Raw genomic sequence first — 17,733 nt, forward strand, 5'->3', positions numbered from 1 at the left:
AACAGTTTATTAACTTTCTGTATCTACGCTGATAGCCGGAACAATCATCAATTGAAACGAACTGCATAAATAAAATGGAGAGAATCTCTAGCTATTGGACCGAGGACGAGCTTCAACATCAGATAAAAACATCAAACCCAGCGGTGAATAGACTTGGCATCAGATACGAGAACAACTAAAATTGGGATTTATCCACTACCTAAACCTTGCACCCCTGCGGCCGTCGAACGTATCAACAGCCGACAAGTCTTTGCTGGTCCATATTATTATTCCTTGATAACATCGACAAGAGACATCTTGGGGTGAACATATGTCCCATCAACCATCTCTTCTTCCGCGCCATACCATCGCACTAGAAACAAGTCAGCAAACCATTGGAGTCATCGAGAGAACGGAAGACTTACTAGTAACTGAGATATCTCCACCTCCAGGAGTGATAGGTAGCCAGCTGTTATACTTGTTAGCAACTCGTTCGTTTAAATGCGCACCAAAGCAGTGGAAACTCACTTGTTAGTCCAGTTCGACGGAGGCGCGATGCTAGAATCCTGAAGCAAAACCTGAAAAGGCCCCTCACCACCATCCGCGATCGAACTTCCATCAGGGAACGTCAAGTTACTCCTGTCTCCAACCATGTACTTCTCCTGGTCGTTGGGAATCAGATCTTGGTTGGGCCCATAGGCAGTAAGACTCCAAAAACCACCCTCTCGAATCTTAGGAGGCGCGGTAAACGTCCAAACAATAGATTCACCCTCTTTGACGGAGATGGTCTCCTCAAATGATCCATATGATGGGTAAGCGCATTCCGATTGTGACAGGGCGAGGTAGGCTGTGAGACCAATCTGGTATCGCATGTTGTAGTAGGAGTCGAATTTACCGATGTACCGATCGGCGATGAGCGACCAGCCGTTACCGACATCCTTTGACACATCTGGTCTGGAAGCAAAGGACTTTGATGTTAGGTTGGCAGTATTCACCGCAGCCGTCAAGTTTGTACCAGGTGGTTGAATAAACTTTCCATCGTTGAAACCTGCCTTCTTGAGGTCCTTTGCGACAGACTTGCGATCGGAGACGATGTAAGGTGGCAGATGTGGGGTGAGAGCTGCGGCAGTGTTCATCACAGCTTGATACAGTGACTGGTTCTGGGCCGTGTACTCGGGCTGGACAAACATGGAGAGGTCGAGTCTTGGAGCAACAGGCTTTCCAGATCTAGGGACTGGACGAACGCCGAAGCCTTTTTGGAGAGATGCGACGATAGCTACGTCTTCGTCTGTGCGGTCGGTGACGATTCGGGAGTTTACGAGGCCGTATGGCATGGGGAAATTGACGACGCCGACGTAGCCTTCTGGTACATTGTCGGTTTGTAGACCGTAGCTCTTAGAGTTGTACCTGACCAGGTAGTCACCAGGCTTGCTGCCGCCGAGATTGCCAAGGTTGACCAGATCATCGCCATATCTGTGAATGGTAAGATTTTGCGTTCATGGGGAGTTTTGTTGACTTACGGTGAGCAAAACGGAAACACCCAGTATCGACCCTCGGGGATCTCGGGGACAGTAACTTTAAGGTCACTCCTCGACAAGTCCATGAACAAAATGGAATACATGGTATCAGCATTAGGTCGCACAACGCCAACAGCGCCAGGTTCATTCGGTTCCGGCGAAGCGAGGTTGATGTTGGGTATCAGTGGGACACCTGCGGCGAGCAAAGGCCTGGCAATGTCGCCAAACGCGTAAAGCGGGAAGCCATACTGTATACGTTAGCCGACGGAGGTATTGAGAAACGAAATAAAATACTAACCATGTAGGCAAATGAGAGTGAGCTTTGTGCGTCATGGTCTGTGTAAGGTGCTGCTGAGGAGACGCCGAAGAGGGTGCAGATCGCTGCAAGTGGTGAGATCCTCATTTTGAAGACTGCTGTTTGTGTAGTGGGAGTTATTGATGGAGAGGTAATATGAGTTGTGAATACAGATATGCTGAGACTGGTTGTTCTTATAGACAATTGATCAATTCAGATCATCATTCATGCCTTCGTCTTTGGAGTCCTCCATAGTCGATCATCATACATGGATGACAGCTGAATTGACGAATGGACGCCCATCCTGACATCACAGCCTCATGTCGGATCCGTTTAACCTTAAACTTTCAAGGCGAAGGAATCTGATGATCCTTGTCAGAGTGGAGGCTTTGCTGACATGTCAGCCTTATCGTGCGTCTAGATAAGCGCATCGATAAGCAATGCCTTCGACTTTGGCGATCTTGACCTGGATTGAGGGTCGAAGGAACAAATTATGATCGTTTAAGCATTAATGATCGACACACTGTTCTGTATTTGACGTATGCTATAAGCACGCTACAGTTACTTCCAGGGGTTGGCAATGTCAGTTCAGGTACAGAGTACTCGAATCAGTGGCTTATTCTCGCTAATATCCATTACACTCCAGTATTGCCCCCTGAGAACTTTCAAGTGGTCGCTTATTACCCTATTTAATTCCGCTGTCACAAAACATACCCATCAAATCGCGGAATTTGACAATTACGCGAACTGTCCATATAAAGAATTGATTAGATCTGTAAAATCGGTAATAGATATATGCGGCATGCCGCATCATCGTGGGCTCCTTTATTTAGTTTGCTGTTGATGGTTGATGGATTGCTCAGCCATCGTAGCAGCTCAACACATTCGGTAGCACCTGTGGATACCTCTGTCGATGTACTGTAGGCTTTCTTCAATGATCAATTTGTAGGAAGTAAGTTTTTAGTCGAGAAGGCTCTTAGCCTACTCACAAGAAAATCCCTTGGGGATCCATAGTCGCTGCCGATTGTGATGCTTTAATACAGTAGTTTTAAATAACAAAACAGAAAGAGAATCGATCTCACTCATTGATAGTATCCAGGTGGTTACTACTTGTGCCATGTGCATTCTATTAATAGCTCTGCAAAGCCGTTATGCAACATTCCGTTCCTTACATAAAGTGATCAATCAATCTTTCAAACATGCATATAACTTGTTTGCAAAGTTTCTACCCCAACGTCTTCAGCCTGAAAACAGATACCGATGCGGCATCGCTGGATATCGGTGCCGAATACCACGGCCCGTCCATCCGAATCACCTCAAATGACCGCAACCTTCTCAAACTGGACGTCTAACTCCAACTGGTAGGTGGAAAAATGAATTCGACATGTCCGTTGCCTAAACTGTTCAAAGTGAATCAACTCCGTGAATCTTCAATTTGCAATGATCATAAGGAGATGTTGGGCTAAAACCCCTGACTTGTTCCTATTTCGGCACGGAGGTTTAATATCCGAAGCTGCAAATGACCTCCGGATCATATGTTTACAACTATCAGGTTTCGAGGAACCTCATATATAAAAGGTGATAATAGTACGGCCAAATTATAGCACTTTTCTGCATGCATGGTCAATCTGCAGATATCAGCATCATGAAGCTGCTCTCTCTTCTTTTCGCCTCGGCGAGCGTTGTCCAAGCTGCCTTGAAATGGCAGAATGTCCGTATGGGCGGTGGCGGTGGCTTCGCACCTGGCATTGAATTTCATCCTACTGCTAAGGGTGTCGCGTACGCCAGAACAGATATTGGAGGATTGTATCGTCTCAACCCGGACGACTCTTGGACTCCTGTGACTGACAACACTGCTACGGACTCGAACTGGTAAGCCGTTCAACAGGCTTCCGCACCTGATCAATAGCTAACATCGTGTGGGAACCGTTGGGGCATCGATGCTGTCGCTCTGGATGCTAACAACCCCAACAAGGTTCTCACTGCCGTTGGCATGTACACAAGCAACTGGTAAGCAAACCTTTTCAGTCATCGAACATACTCTAACAATTACTACAGGGACCCCAACAATGGAGCCATCGGAATCAGCAACGACAAAGGCGCGACATGGTCCTTCACCGAACTGCCCTTCAAAGTCGGCGGTAACATGCCTGGTCGTGGAATGGGTGAAAGACTCGCTGTTGACCCCAAGAACTCCAAGGTCATCTACTTCGGTGCCCGAAGCGGAAAAGGTCTTTGGAGAAGCACAGACGCCGGCAAGAGTTTCTCAAAGGTCGATTCGTTCACCAACGTGGGCACTTATGTCCCCGACCCCAGTGATAGCTCTGGATACAACAGCGACAATCAAGGTTTGGCCTTTGTCACTTTCGACTCTACTTCTTCCTTGATCAACGGCGCCTCGTCAAGAATCTTTGTCGGTGTGGCGGATAAGAAGACTGCTTCTGTCTACGTTACTACCGATGCTGGTAAGACGTGGAAGCCAGTTGCTGGTCAGCCTAAGGAATTTCTCCCTCACAAATGCCAGTTTGAGGCGAAGGAAAAGGCCTTGTATCTATCTTACAGTGATGGAGCGGGACCTTACGATGGCACTCTCGGTGCAGTGTACCGCTATGACATTGCGGCAGACTCATGGAAGAACATCACACCACCTGGAAACATCTACCACGGCTTCGGTGGCCTAGCTCTTGACAAGAAGAAGCCTGGAACACTCATGGTCGCGGCGCTGAACTCTTGGTACCCCGACGTCCAATTCTTCCGATCTACAGACTCGGGTAAAACATGGTCTACTATTTGGAACTACAACGCCCAGGGTAACCTGGACTACCACTACAGCATCTCCACACCAAAAGCGCCCTGGATCTACAAGAACTTTATTTCTGTTGATACCAAGCGCTTGGGCTGGATGGTCGAGGCTTTGACTATTGATCCCTTTGACAGCAACCACTGGTTATACGCTACTGGTCTGACAGTCTACGGCGGACATGATCTTACCAAGTGGGATACTGAGCATAACGTCACCATTGAGTCTTTGGCAGATGGCATCGAGGAGTTTGCTGTGTTGGACGTCAAGTCTGCTCCTGGCGGTAGCGAACTTTTCGCTGCTGTAGGTGATGACAGTGGTTTCACCTTTGCTAGCAAGGGTGTACTTAACAAGTCACCTCAGTCTGCTTGGGATAACCCCATGTTTACAACCTCGGTCAGCGTTGACTACGCTGGTAACAAGGTCGGCAATGTTGTTCGAGCAGGTAACACTGATGGTGAAGCTCCTCAAGCCGCTCTGTCCACTGATGGAGGTAAATCATGGAAGGCTCACAGTGGTACTGCCGCTTCTCAGGCCGGTGGCTCTATCGCTTTGTCTGCTGATGGAGATGTTGTTGTTTGGTCAACTGAGAAGAAGGGCGTATTGAGATCTGAGAAAGAAGCGTCCTTCTCTTCGGTGTCTAGCCTTCCATCTGGATCGCTCGTCGCCAGTGACAAGCGCGACAATGACTTCTTCTACGGCGCCTCAGGATCAACATTCTACGTCTCCAACAACACTGCATCCACCTTCTCCAAAGCCGGCTCCCTAGCATCAGCAAGTTCCATCCGTGACATTGCAGCACACCCAACAAAGGCTGGCGAACTCTGGGTCTCCACCGACGTCGGCATTTTCCGCAGCACCAACTTTGCCGAGACCTTCACCAAGATTGGGTCTTCTTTGACTAAGACGGAGCAGATTGCTCTTGGTCGCGGTGCTGGAAGCAATTGGAACGTGTACGCTTTTGGTACGGGATCTGCTGGACGAAAGCTGTATGGTAGCTCTGATATGGGCAAGACGTGGACTGATCTTCAAGGGTCTATGGGCTTTGGATCTATCGATGGTGCTAAATTGGCTGGTAGCGGAAATGAAGCTGGAATGGTGTATGTTGGTACAAATGGTCGTGGTGTATTCTGGGGACAAGGGGCGATCTAAGTAGAACATTCATGTAAGGAGGGATAAGCTGTCGTGGTATCTACTTCTACTTTATGTCTTGGCTAGAACTGAATCGAACTCAAACCTTTATTCAACCACTATTACCATTAACTACGTATCAGAAAAATAATGCCAGTGCTCTACTCCATTCTTGTCTACTTCGATAAGTTCCCCAATAGTTATTAGTTCCTCGGTCATAGCGTCGTCCCCTTCACCCCGTTTCGTCTTGCACCAAACACAGCTCTTGCTGTCAATTGATGTAGCCATCAAACAAGTCTTGTCTACTCTATTCTGGATGCATCGCCAATGCTTGTGATCAGCTCGAATCGTGGTAGTAGTTTTAGGTCTGCTAGACATGGTCGATTCGTTGTGATCTATGGCAGAAATATTTTATTATATTTGGACAATCGTTATCGTGTACACGGTGAAATAATAAATCGTTCTTAAATATATCCTCATACAATATACTCTATGAAGGAAGAAGTAAAAATTTGAAGTTCCAGATGTGATGGTCAATTTATGCCATTTTCAACGCTCTGATACACTGCCTCGTTGGTGTACAATGTGTATTATTGTTAGATGATACGATACTACTGTAAATATTTATTCACACACCGTCACTATTACTGCAATTCAAGTACTGATGAAGTACAAACTTGTCAAGTTGATCAGTATCAGTTTGCTACATTTCTATCTTCCATTGTCACCCTCAAGACAATCATTCCTTTTGCTGAAACCAATACCATTTCTCCTTCCCTTTCTCATTGACACTCAGACAGACTCCGGTTATGACATCCTTGTCATTGATGCCATGGGCATCTTTGCCTCGTCTTGTACCACATTTTGAACATTTGATGGTTCTAGCCTTATACTGGGAGCGGCATCGATCTTCAGGCGCTGGCTTTCCCGTTTTCTGTCCACAGGTCCACTTCACAGCATTAGGGTTATCCATTTTAAATATGCTATTTTAACTTTCTGTTTTGAGGTCTTGGTGTTTCTGAGCAGTCTGTTAGTCTAGACTTTCCAAGTGTGAGCGAGATGCTGCTTTGACTACGTCGTTGTGTAGGCCTTTATGTACGTGAACCCTTCCTATTAGATTGATACACGGCCATAACCTTTCTGAATAAGGCTCTGGCACTTTAGTTGTTCATTGTCGAATTTCGCAGCTAACCATGCCTTTTTGCACTGTTTCACGAGGAAGGAAAAATAATCTCTTGTTAATCACACAACACTGTGCGCATCTGCTCACTCCCGATCACATTCTGAACTATGACTACATGCTGGGAATTTTGGAAGACCTAGAAGGCCAGCGATAGTTCTCGGTGACCTGGTCACGCCCATCGGATGTCGCTTAGGTGCCGCTAACTACCTTGGTACCCACGCACTTGACTCTTCCAGTCAGCTCGACATCCTTTAGGGCGGCGTCTTATGTCCATCAGAGTACAGATCGTATATTTAAACCCTGCTCCATTATGGCGATCAGCACAAAGTCGATCAGAAAGTGATGAGTATCCTTTATTCAACAACCCTGCGTCAATCTTATACGCCGAACTCCGAACTGATACCCACCCAAATTCCCAGTCCGTTTCTCTGCTCACGTCCTCCACCTTGAGCAAAGGGGACCACATCAAAAGGAGAACTTTGGGCAAATCTTCTTCATTATTGACAAGGATTCACCACCTAGTTGGCCTGTCTTCGCCTGTCAAACAAAACATCCACCATTCAGGTGAAGACTTTTGCTGTGCCCTTGTTACCTGAAACGCACCGAAATCCCATGGAGATGAGTCCACAACGGGTATTAGTCTGCGGGTATGGCTCCGAATTCCGTAAGCGGCTAGGGGTCAAAGACTAAACGCGTATAGCTAAGCGCTTGGTGGAAAGCGGGGAGGTGTTGCCAACGTTTACCATGTGGAAGAATTACTATGAACTATTTACAGTATATGTGACAAACTTGAGCTCCAAGTCCATGTTCTTCTAGTTACGCAGAGCCTATGGCAGTTGCGCCTTTGCTCGCCTAGAAAGCATACACTCAATCTCGTTTACAAACGAAACTTGATCGCCTAAATCATCTCGTCTTGGCAGGATGAAAATAAGCATAATTTTCCGTGTCCCAGTTTCAAACGACCTTGGCGGCTAACCGTATAAGCTGTCAGGACATGGGCATGAGACATTCCACGTCGGACGTTCGGCTCATTCCATAACCCCAGTCTAGCCCATTTCCCAGCATCACCATCAGCCCCAGCTATAAGAACAATTCATCTCGTCTCTTCACTTTTTTGTTTCCCGCAAGTGCTGTTTGCTCTTTTTTTCACACCTTCATTCGTTCTTTTCCAAGGTTCTAGCAACCTTTCATTCATTCGTTATCTTAGGCCGGCCTAAGTCATTCTTTTGATCTACTTCTCCACGGCTTATACTCACATTCTTTTTTTGAACTTCTGAAAATATGCGCTTTCAAGCTTCTTTCGCGGCCCTTTTGGCTGCTGCCGCTACAGCCTCCGCTCAATCCGTCGCTGGAAAGGCGTACGGTTTCGCTGCTGGTGTCACTGGTGGTGAGGGCGAGGCTGTTACTCCTGCTACTGCTGAGGAGCTCGCTAAGCTTCTTGCTGATGATACCCCTCGTGTCATTTACATTGACAAGGAGTTTGACTTTACTGGTCAGACCAAGACTGGCCCTGGATGTGATCGCAAGAGCTGCAGCGCTTCCAACGGCGGTCAGCTTTACCTCGGTGATCTTTCTTGCGGTGGCGAAGACAACGTTGCTGTGTCTTCCATCACTTACGATGCCGCTGGCCCTGAGCCTCTTCCTGTTGGAAGCAACAAGAGTATCATTGGTAACGGCAAGGCTGTCCTGAAAGGAAAAGGTCTTTCTATCAAGAAGGGCTCCAGCAACGTCATCGTCCAGGGCATTGAGATCACCCAGCTCAACCCTGGCATCGTCTGGGGAGGTGATGCTCTGGAACTCAAGGGTGAGAACGACGGTGTTTGGATTGACCACTGCAAGTTCTCCAAGGTTGGTCGCATGTTCATTGTCACTCACTACGACGGCTCTCGCCTCACCATCTCCAACTCCGAGTTCGACGGTGTCACCGACACTTCTGCTTCCTGCAACGGCAACCACTACTGGACCATGATGTTCTACGGTGAGGGCGACAAGGTCACTCTTGACCGCAACCACTTCCACGATGTTGCTGGCCGAGCCCCCAAGCTCGGTGAGCCCGGCACCAACGGTTACTTCCACGCTACCAACAACTACTTCCAGAACATGAAGGGACACGCTTTCGACGCTTACCAGGGTGCCAACGCCATCATTGAGGGTAACGTCTTTGATGGTGTCGACCAGCCTGTTACCAAGGAGGCTGCTGGTATCACCACCTTGTTCATTCCTGATGAGGCCGCTGCTGCTGCTTGCCAGTCTGTCCTTGGACGTGCTTGCGAGCCCAACTCTGTTACTTCCAGTGGTGACCTTCCCGTCATGAAGGGTGAGAGCGGTCTTAACGCTGTTGGCAAGAACAAGGATAACATGATTACTCCTGTTTCCGCCAGCGAGGTCGTCGCCCTTGTTTCTGGAAAGGCTGGACCCGCTGGTGTTGGTTCTGTCTCCGCTCCCGCCTCAGGTTCTGGATCTGCTGAGACCTCCCCCATTGCTTCTGAGACCACCCCCGAGTCTACACCCGAGTCCGCCCCTAGCCAGGAGGCCGCTCCCCAAGACGACTATGAGCAGTCCGCACCTGTCGCTGCTGAGCAGGATTGCGATGATGAGGCCGTCACCCAGGCTCCCGAGCCCACTGCTGCTGCCGACTGCGACGAAGAGCCTGAGTACTCCGAGTCTGCGTCCGCGCCTGCCGTTACCCAAGCTGCTGCTAGCGACTCAGAGGCCGATTGCGATGAGGGATCTAATTATGAGTCTGCGCCTACTCCCAAGGAACAGGAGACCTCCACCCCTGTTGCTGACTGCGATGAGGAGCCTGAGGCTGAGTCCAAGCCTGAAGCCCCCAAGCAGGAACAGACCACTATCCCTGAGGCTGATTGCGATGAGAGCGATTACGATTCCCAGTACGAGACCAGATCTGTCGCTCCTAGAGCTGTAGAGAACGCTCAGGCCGATTGTGATGAGGGATCTGACTACGACTCCAAGCCCGTTGCCCCCAAGAAGCAAGAGTCTCCTGTTGCCCAGGCTGACTGTGACGAGGAGCCCAACTATGACTCCGAGTACGCTTCGAAGCCTGCTACTCCCAAGGCGACTGAGGCAGCGACAAAGCCTGAAGCTCCCAAGGAGACCGCTGCTCAAGTCGACTGCGACGAGGAGGTTGGGTCTGAGTCCAAGCCTGTTGTCCCCAAGCAAACCGAGGCTGCTACTCCCGTCGTTGATTGCGACGAAGAGGCCGAGCCCGTTGTCAAGGCTGAGCCCAAGCCTACCGCCGCCCAAAAGGACTGCGACGAGGAGGACGAGACTGTCGGAGCTGCCGCCAAGGACACTCCTTCCAAGGAGTCTGCTTCCAGCGGTTCCTCTACTGTGCAGATGTACGGCCAGTGTGGCGGTGCCAACTTTTCTGGATCTACCAAGTGTGCTGCTGGAAGCTCTTGCAAGAAGGTCAACGAGTACTACTCGCAGTGCCTCAGCCACAGCCGCGTTCGTCGTCACATGCATGTTTACGTCGAGAATGAGGCTACTCAGCCTTAGATAGTTTGCAACTTTTGCACTTCTAGATATTTACTTCTACTCTCAGAGTATACATACATTTTTGGGCCTAGAGCCTCATCTTCAGTTTGTTGTTCCAGATTATTGAGACATGGTGCTGTGCATGGTGACTTTAAACATGATGAGCGTAGCTGCACTCACATTTGTGTCGATATTTATTGTTTATGGTTTCAACTTGTTGAGGTTGGAACGTTATGACGCGAAATTGACGCCTCTTATCTGAGTTTCAGGCGGCTTTATCAGCAGGCGATGTCAATGGGAGGCTACCCTGTAGCAGAGATATCTCTGGCAAATCTGGCTTCGAATGGGGCATTTTTGACTCGGCAACGTTGCAATGTCCATGTTGGAGACTTTTCCATTGTTTGCCAATTAAATGTGATGGCATTCTGAGGATATCCATGCACTGATGCAGATCAATATCGGTGAACGTACAGATCTCGGTGTTTGGAGAACAGTCCGCAAACCCCACGGTTTGCGGTGCCACACCTTAACAGCACAGTCTCAACGAGTCCTTTCTCCGCCCGGTTTGAGAGAAAACTGGCTAAGAAAACCACTTGCATTGAGCTACTGTCGGTGTATCCATTATTATGTTCATGGCCTCTCATCAACAGCGAATTGGAACTGCTGGACGCAGGTGTACATGACGATAATCCTTGATCTGGTAGAGTGCTTGCATACTCTGCATAAGAACCTGCACAATGGTCTGTGCAACATGCATAAACGTTGGCAGCGCCTAACTGTTCTGAGTTGGCAAGGTAGCAATGCATTCCTCCAGATGAGAAGTGACCAGATCAAGTTTCCACCTCGTGATCAAGTTTCGAGCTCATGATTTCTTGTTAATTTGTCTCAAGACGATTAGACCTAGCCAAGAAGTCATCGTCATTGAAAAATACCATCAGTATGAGGGATATTCCAACATGAAACAACCAACTCGCTACAACGATTTGGGTGTCGGGGCTGATCGGGACAAGATCAGGCTTGACCGTTTGTTGCCGAAGGTCCACTCTCTAGACTCAAGCGAGATCTGCTAGCCTATCGTAGATCATGATGGTGGCTTGAAAAAGGACGCTTGACTCGACACGACTTGGCCTGATTTGACACGTACAGGTATCCGTACTTTTGCATGACCCCAAAACTTCACTAACACATGACCCCAGTGTGAGTCATGAAGACCCATCAGAGTCTCCATTTGGTCGTGATATATAACCAACTGGCAATCTCACGATGTTGTTGATTCCTCCTTTCCAACCTTGAAGATCAGGTCAGAAAGAGAAAGTCGAGAAAAAGAAAGAAACAAACACAGTGACCACCCGGATTGTTATCGTTATCGTCATCATTATCTGGACTGTTAGACAGTTTAATTGCGCAATTTCCCCAGCCACACTCCTCCCTCCCTCCCTCCCGTTTCTTCCCTCTGTCTCCCCCGCCACAGACATACAGAGGACCTACCATCCTTTCTCTCTCTTCTCTTCCCTCATGACCAGTCCAGCCACACCCTTCTTATACCCCATGACTTGTTTACGCTCACCGCTCTTCCTGAAAGTCTATTATTTGAAGCTACCGGCAGCACTACCAAGTTGAATTGGCAGACTCAGAGTAACTGATCTCTGGATATCACAATTTCCTTTGGTCTCACTCACACATTGAACCACAGACAAAACAAGACAAGACAAAACAAACACTTAGAAACTACAGATACGGACCGGGAATCTTTCGCGTCACGCGCCGTTGGAACGCCAGGAAATTAGTGGCGAACCAATATATTTACATAGACCCTTGCAGAACAAGACGGCCCCACGTGGCTGACCAGTAATCTCCGGCTCTTCCTTGTCGTGTGTCGCGTCAGTGAGTGACCAGACCAAAACTTTCAAGCAGGCATCAAGCCCCTTGAATCTATCTTCAACTTTGCACACACTTGCAGTACATCGTCCGTCTTCTTTGGGTTGCCTAGGTAATAAAAACAATTAACCCCCACTCTAGATGCTGCCCATTCATCGTACCATTTACTAATACTTTGCTTTTCAATGGACAGCTTCGGTTCACGTTAGAGTCAGGATATGCCTCTACACAGCCGAGTCAAAGTACCAAGGGTAGCAACAACTGCCAAAGCTCCAGAGCCCGTCGTTCGTGACGTCTCCGACTGGGAAGTCTTTACTGACGAAGAGTCGGAAAGCGAGGTATCGCAAAACACTGTTGACTTTATCGCACCTCCTCCCCCTTACAAGGTCGACGACCCCAGGCCTGTCTTCACCAGGCCCACGTTGGGTAGACCGCTTACGGACAGGCCTATTGTAGAGAGGCCTGTCCCAGAAAAGCGTCAATCCTCATGGCGGTCATGGCTTAGCCGGGACAAAGGTGTTGTTGTCCCTGAGCAACCGGAGGAACCTCTACGAAGTGAGAAGAAGGTGAAGCGTCATCGATCTGACCCAGAGCCCGCTGCTGATGAGCGAGATGCTCGGAGGTCGGAACGTCGTCGCCGACACAAGGAGCATGAGGAGCGTGGTCGCGTTGAAAGGGAACGTCTGCCTCGAGAGAGTGCTCGAGAGGCTAGCCCAAGCAGGCAGAGACGATCCAAGCGACGTGAGGGGGAGGAGAAGGAAGAGCGACCTGACGACAAGGAAGCTCGTCGGCTCTCACGGAAACTTGGTGGTCGCTGTGATGACGACTATGAAAAGGCACGAGAACGACGCCGTGCTGAGAGAGAACGCCCTCCAATGGAAAAGAGACATTCAACATCTTACTCAATTCGACATCGCGAGTATGACACCGGTGAGAAGGAGAGGAGATCCTCGCGTGTCGACAATGAGAAGCGACACCACAAGAGCAGCCGTGAGCCCTCACGAGTTTCGCGACATGAGACTCCCCGAGTCGACGAGGAAATGGAAAAAGAGGCCCGACGAGCAGAGCGTCGACGACTTCACAGTGAACGCAAAACGTCTACTCCAATGAAGGGCGTGGATGTGGAACATGTGGTCAAGGAGCGTTCTTACACCAGAAGCGCTGACCCCAACGAGAGACGTGAGGAGAGGCGCAAAGAGAGACGCCTCAGCCAGAGCTTCAGCCAAATGGAGAGTGAGAGTCGAAGACATCGACACCGCGAGCCCGACCCTACGCGAATTTCATCCAAGAGCAGGCATTCTGACCCCGAGAAGGAGAGGTTGAGGATGGAAGAGAAAGAACGAATTAGACAAGAAGAACGCGCCAGAGATCGGGAACGCGAAAAGGAGAATGAGCGCGAGAGACAGAGGTTAGAGGATAAGAGGAAGGCTGAGGAGAAGAAGCGAATTGAAGAGATGGAGAAAGAGCGTGAGAGGGAGAGAATGGAAGAGGTGAAGAAGGCTGAAGACAGAAAACGCGCTGAGGAAAAAGCAATTGAGCGCGAGAGGAGAAAGGTCGAAGAGAAGAAGAGACTGGAAGAAAAGAAGGCCGAGGAGAAGAGACGCCTTGAAGAGAAGAAGAGGTTGATCGACGAGAAGCGACGACAGGAGGAGAAGAAGAAGCGCGCTGAGAGCAAGCGCAAGGCCGAGGAGCGTGAACGCGAAAGACTAGAGGAGGAGAAGAGGCTCGAGGAAGAGCGATTAATTGAAGAGGAGAGAAAGATGGAGGAGCGAAGACGCGCTGAAGAGAAGCGCAAGGCCGATGAGAAGAAGAAGGCGGAAGACATGGCCAAGGAGCGCAGAATCGCTGAGGCCAAGAAGCGTGCTGAAGAGAAGGCTCTTGAGCGAGAGAAGCGCGTCGCTGAGCGCAAGGAAAAGGAAGCTCGACGTGTCCACCGCAAGCAACAGAAGGAGGACCAGAAGCGAAAGGAGGCTCTCATCGAGGAGCAAGCGTGAGTGTCCCCTATACGTATCTACAAGACTATCGCCACTGACAATCACACAGAGCCAAGCCTGCCATCCTCGGTCCCAACAAGTGGCCCGCCCCCGGAGCCCGTCTCGGTCCCGGCCTCGGACCCATGCGCTTCTCTACAGCTCCCGCGGCAGCACCAGCACCAGCACCAGTTCGCAAGCCCGCTCCTCAGGCAGCTGACTCGGACGACTACAGTGACAGTTCAGACAGCGACAGCGGCGTCGACTAAAGGAACCAGTCCCACCAACAAACCAACAGCATGACAGATATGTGGCGTTATTTTTACGGATATTCTTTTATTGATCATGAGAGATGGGCTTTCTTGATCTATGACAACAACAACAACACAACCACTCCACTCTAACGTCGGGATGATGCCTGACGATTATTACTATTATTATCTAACCCACTAATGAGCTCTGAGAGAGCTATGTATACCCCTGACTATCTACATGGTAGTCAACAACTCCACTCAACACTATTACTGTAACTTTAATGCTCGAATATGAGTATAATATGAATATGAATGAATCTGATCCACGATTGTCTCTTTGCTTTGCCTGCGACTGTCTCATGAAGTATGATTATGTCTACTTGATCATGACCGCACCGCCATCAACAGTGAGATCCTGACCAGTGACAAACCCAGCGTTGACCATGTACTCTATAGCTTGTGCGATATCCAAAGGTCTTCCAGCGCGATTGCTTAAATGGTCCTCGACATCTTTGTCTTCGTTCAGATGCGCCCATTCAACGCCATTCTCATCGCCCTCCTTCGATTCATGCGTAGCCTTGATCCGTCCAGGCGCCACCAAGTTCACACGGATACCGTACGGCTGTAAACTGACAGCCATGCTGTGCGTAAGACCTAACAGACCAGCTTTTGCAGATGCATATCCTTCCTGGTTCGGATCACTCTGTTTCGCACGGAATGATCCAACGTTGATGATACACGGTCCGGCCGTGCTGTGATTGTCCTCCGTCACAGGACCTGTGTCCTTCTCGTTCTTCATAAAAGGTAGACAAGCCTGTGAGACGGCAAACGGCGCAGTGAGGTTTGTATCTATATACGCCCGCCACTCATTCAACGTCTCGCGATCAAGCATCGTCTTGCCATCTTTCCAATGCGGAGCTGCAATGCCGCCGTTGTTGACAAGCACGTCGATCCTCCCGCCGAGAAACTCAGCTGCCTGCTGGATCTTGTCGTGAATCTCGTCAGTGTTTCGAAGATCGCATAGCGCTGAGCTGACGGCTTTGGCGTCGTAGTAGGTCTTGAGATGCGTGCGTGTTGTGTAGGTGAGTTCTTCCTCGTCGATGTCAAGGATGAAGACGTGGTGGCCTTTTTCGAGGAAGTATCGTGCTATGGTGCGGCCGATGCCTCGGGCACCACCGCTGACAACGATGGTTTTGGGCATTTTAGAAGGATATAGATTGTTGTGGGAGGGGAATGTAGGCTTGCGCAGAATAAGTAGATGTAGTATGACATGTGATGACAGGTACAAGGGCAACATCATTAGCACGTCACAAGCTACGTCATGAAATCGATTTTGATAAGAGATAACAATGTACAGCGATAACAATATTGTCCTATCCCGATTTCTTATTCCTGCAAACTGTCAACGCAGGTATGAGACGCATGATACTCCAGGAGTAGTTTCCTCTGGACCCTCAACCTGAAGATACCACCCTCTCTTCCTCGTGAGCCTCTAGTAGCCGTTCCATCTCTCGAAACTCCTTCTTAGTTGCCCACTTCAGCGCTGTCATTCCAAAACTATCTTCGATACTTGTGTCAGCCCCGAGACTTAGTAAAAGTTGGACTGTCGACAAGTTGCCTGCCTGAGCCGCATATACTAGGGCTGAGCCAGCCTTGTGGACATGATTCTGTGGTTCAGTGTGATCAACTCGACATTCTGTAAGTTTCCAATGTTTTTGCTCCGGGCTATTGCAAAGATATTGTTCGACAGCTCTCGAGTTGCAATCAGCACCATGTTCAATCAACAGTCCAACAGCCCAGTCTATTCCCAAGGCAGCTGCACAGACAAGCGGTGGCGCGTCCAGCAGCACTCTCTCATTGATTGGCCGACTGCTTCTATTGATATCCCGGTATGTTGCGTCAAGCACGGTTTCCTCGTAGAATTCAACGATTGCACAGAGGCTTACATCGGCCCCGTAATGCAATAAAGAACTTATCATGTCTTTCTGCTTCGAGGCGTGCATCCCTCGTTCTTGTGTCAACTCTTCTCGGGACATTTCCATATAAAAATGAAAGCCATATCGGGAATACTCTATCTCCTCATCCTCATAGTGTTCTACAGCGTCTGGCGTGAATTGCATAATCGTATAGATCAGTGGTGTTATGCCATTAATGTCCATCCGATCCACACAAGCGCGGTTCTCTAGCACAAGATCAATCACAAATTGTGATTTATTTTCTGCAGCTGTGAAAACCAATGGCTCGTCAATTTCTGCAACGATATCCGCATTGATTTCAGCACCATATCGGAGCAAATCTTTCAATATCGATTCCCTGCATCCAATCAATGCATGCATCAAGGCTGTCAGGTCCAACTTGTCTTTGCAGGGACGAATACGACTGCTGAACGACCAACTCAACCAAGGCATTAAGCTTCTGAGTATCACTCTCGATACTGCAACCTAGTACGCTCGCTCTAGGTCTGATCGCTACAAAAGTATCAGCTAACCTCACTGGCATATCAATAGTTTGAAAATGTCCCAACAAGAAGACAGAGTAAAAGAATCGGGCAACCAAATGCTTTTGGATATTGAGAGTCGCATCGCCAAAGGAGTCAATGAGGCTCGTGAAGATCTCAAGGCAGTTACCAAGCATGAAAAGAGAGTGATGGAGCTCCACCAGAACGAGAATGAAGACAAAACAGCACTGCTCAACGAGATAAGCCGACAGAAAACCATGATCGAGGCATTACAACGAACCTTCGAAGAAGAACTCAAAGCAACTGTTTCTGAACGTACCAAACAGAATATCCGCGACATCAAGACTGCAGACAACAGTATGGGTTTGACGGGCTTTATCAACACAGACAAGGAAGAGGCCAAAGTTGACCAGAATATTTCCCAGATATACACAGATGGAGACAGCGTTTCTGTAACTGGGATGGCAAAGAACATTGATATTGTTGCTATGTTATCGCTGATGAAGTCGTCGAAGAAGTAGCTCGGGGTAGTGATTGTTCTTTAAGAACTCCTTAGGATACAAAACAAGATTGACCGCTAGGAGCATAAGAGAGAAAATTATTAGGGCAGCTTACGCGACTTGGATGCTTCTTTGACTACATATTTCTATACCCTGAGACTTGGTAGGCTAACTTTTCTGCTTAGGGTACATCGTAACTCATAGTTTGTCATCCACTCTATATACTGTAATAGTGGACCAGTTTCTAACAACCCCCCAGCTACAGCAGTC

General features: G+C 48.9%; 7 protein-coding genes across 7 annotated transcripts, besides 2 other annotated features; 4 read left to right on the top strand and 3 right to left on the bottom strand.

Moving 5' to 3' along the window:
- Positions 1–266: 266 nt before the first annotated feature.
- On the bottom strand, positions 267–1,899 carry FPSE_02808 (uncharacterized protein; the record flags this gene model as incomplete). Its single annotated transcript, XM_009255927.1, has 5 exons — positions 267–352; positions 405–448; positions 508–1,452; positions 1,500–1,744; positions 1,795–1,899. 5 exons carry the CDS (start codon positions 1,897–1,899, stop codon positions 267–269), a joined length of 1,425 nt encoding a protein of 474 aa, XP_009254202.1.
- Positions 1,900–3,436: 1,537 nt separating this feature from the next.
- On the top strand, positions 3,437–5,743 carry FPSE_02807 (uncharacterized protein; the record flags this gene model as incomplete). Its single annotated transcript, XM_009255926.1, has 3 exons — positions 3,437–3,631; positions 3,767–3,801; positions 3,850–5,743. 3 exons carry the CDS (start codon positions 3,437–3,439, stop codon positions 5,741–5,743), a joined length of 2,124 nt encoding a protein of 707 aa, XP_009254201.1.
- A 718-nt stretch (positions 5,744–6,461) lies between these two features.
- On the bottom strand, positions 6,462–6,695 carry FPSE_02806 (uncharacterized protein; the record flags this gene model as incomplete). Its single annotated transcript, XM_009255925.1, has 1 exon — positions 6,462–6,695. One exon carries the CDS (start codon positions 6,693–6,695, stop codon positions 6,462–6,464), a length of 234 nt encoding a protein of 77 aa, XP_009254200.1.
- Positions 6,696–8,186: 1,491 nt separating this feature from the next.
- Positions 8,187–10,424, top strand: FPSE_02805 (uncharacterized protein; the record flags this gene model as incomplete). Its single annotated transcript, XM_009255924.1, has 1 exon — positions 8,187–10,424. The coding sequence occupies one exon, from the start codon at positions 8,187–8,189 to the stop codon at positions 10,422–10,424; it is 2,238 nt and encodes a 745-aa protein (XP_009254199.1).
- A 1,670-nt stretch (positions 10,425–12,094) lies between these two features.
- Positions 12,095–12,120: a microsatellite.
- A 379-nt stretch (positions 12,121–12,499) lies between these two features.
- Positions 12,500–14,520, top strand: FPSE_02804 (uncharacterized protein; the record flags this gene model as incomplete). The annotated part of the gene is made up of 2 exons (XM_009255923.1): positions 12,500–14,271; positions 14,325–14,520. 2 exons carry the CDS (start codon positions 12,500–12,502, stop codon positions 14,518–14,520), a joined length of 1,968 nt encoding a protein of 655 aa, XP_009254198.1.
- Positions 13,589–13,940: a repeat region.
- A 361-nt stretch (positions 14,521–14,881) lies between the features above and the next one.
- On the bottom strand, positions 14,882–15,706 carry FPSE_02803 (uncharacterized protein; the record flags this gene model as incomplete). The annotated part of the gene is made up of 1 exon (XM_009255922.1): positions 14,882–15,706. The coding sequence occupies one exon, from the start codon at positions 15,704–15,706 to the stop codon at positions 14,882–14,884; it is 825 nt and encodes a 274-aa protein (XP_009254197.1).
- A 1,313-nt stretch (positions 15,707–17,019) lies between these two features.
- FPSE_02802 (uncharacterized protein) lies at positions 17,020–17,484 on the top strand (the record flags this gene model as incomplete). The annotated part of the gene is made up of 1 exon (XM_009255921.1): positions 17,020–17,484. The coding sequence occupies one exon, from the start codon at positions 17,020–17,022 to the stop codon at positions 17,482–17,484; it is 465 nt and encodes a 154-aa protein (XP_009254196.1).
- Between the last annotated feature and the right edge of the window lie 249 nt (positions 17,485–17,733).

Source organism: Fusarium pseudograminearum, chromosome 3, assembly GCF_000303195.2.
Source record: "Fusarium pseudograminearum CS3096 chromosome 3, whole genome shotgun sequence".
Lineage (NCBI taxonomy): Eukaryota > Fungi > Ascomycota > Sordariomycetes > Hypocreales > Nectriaceae > Fusarium > Fusarium pseudograminearum.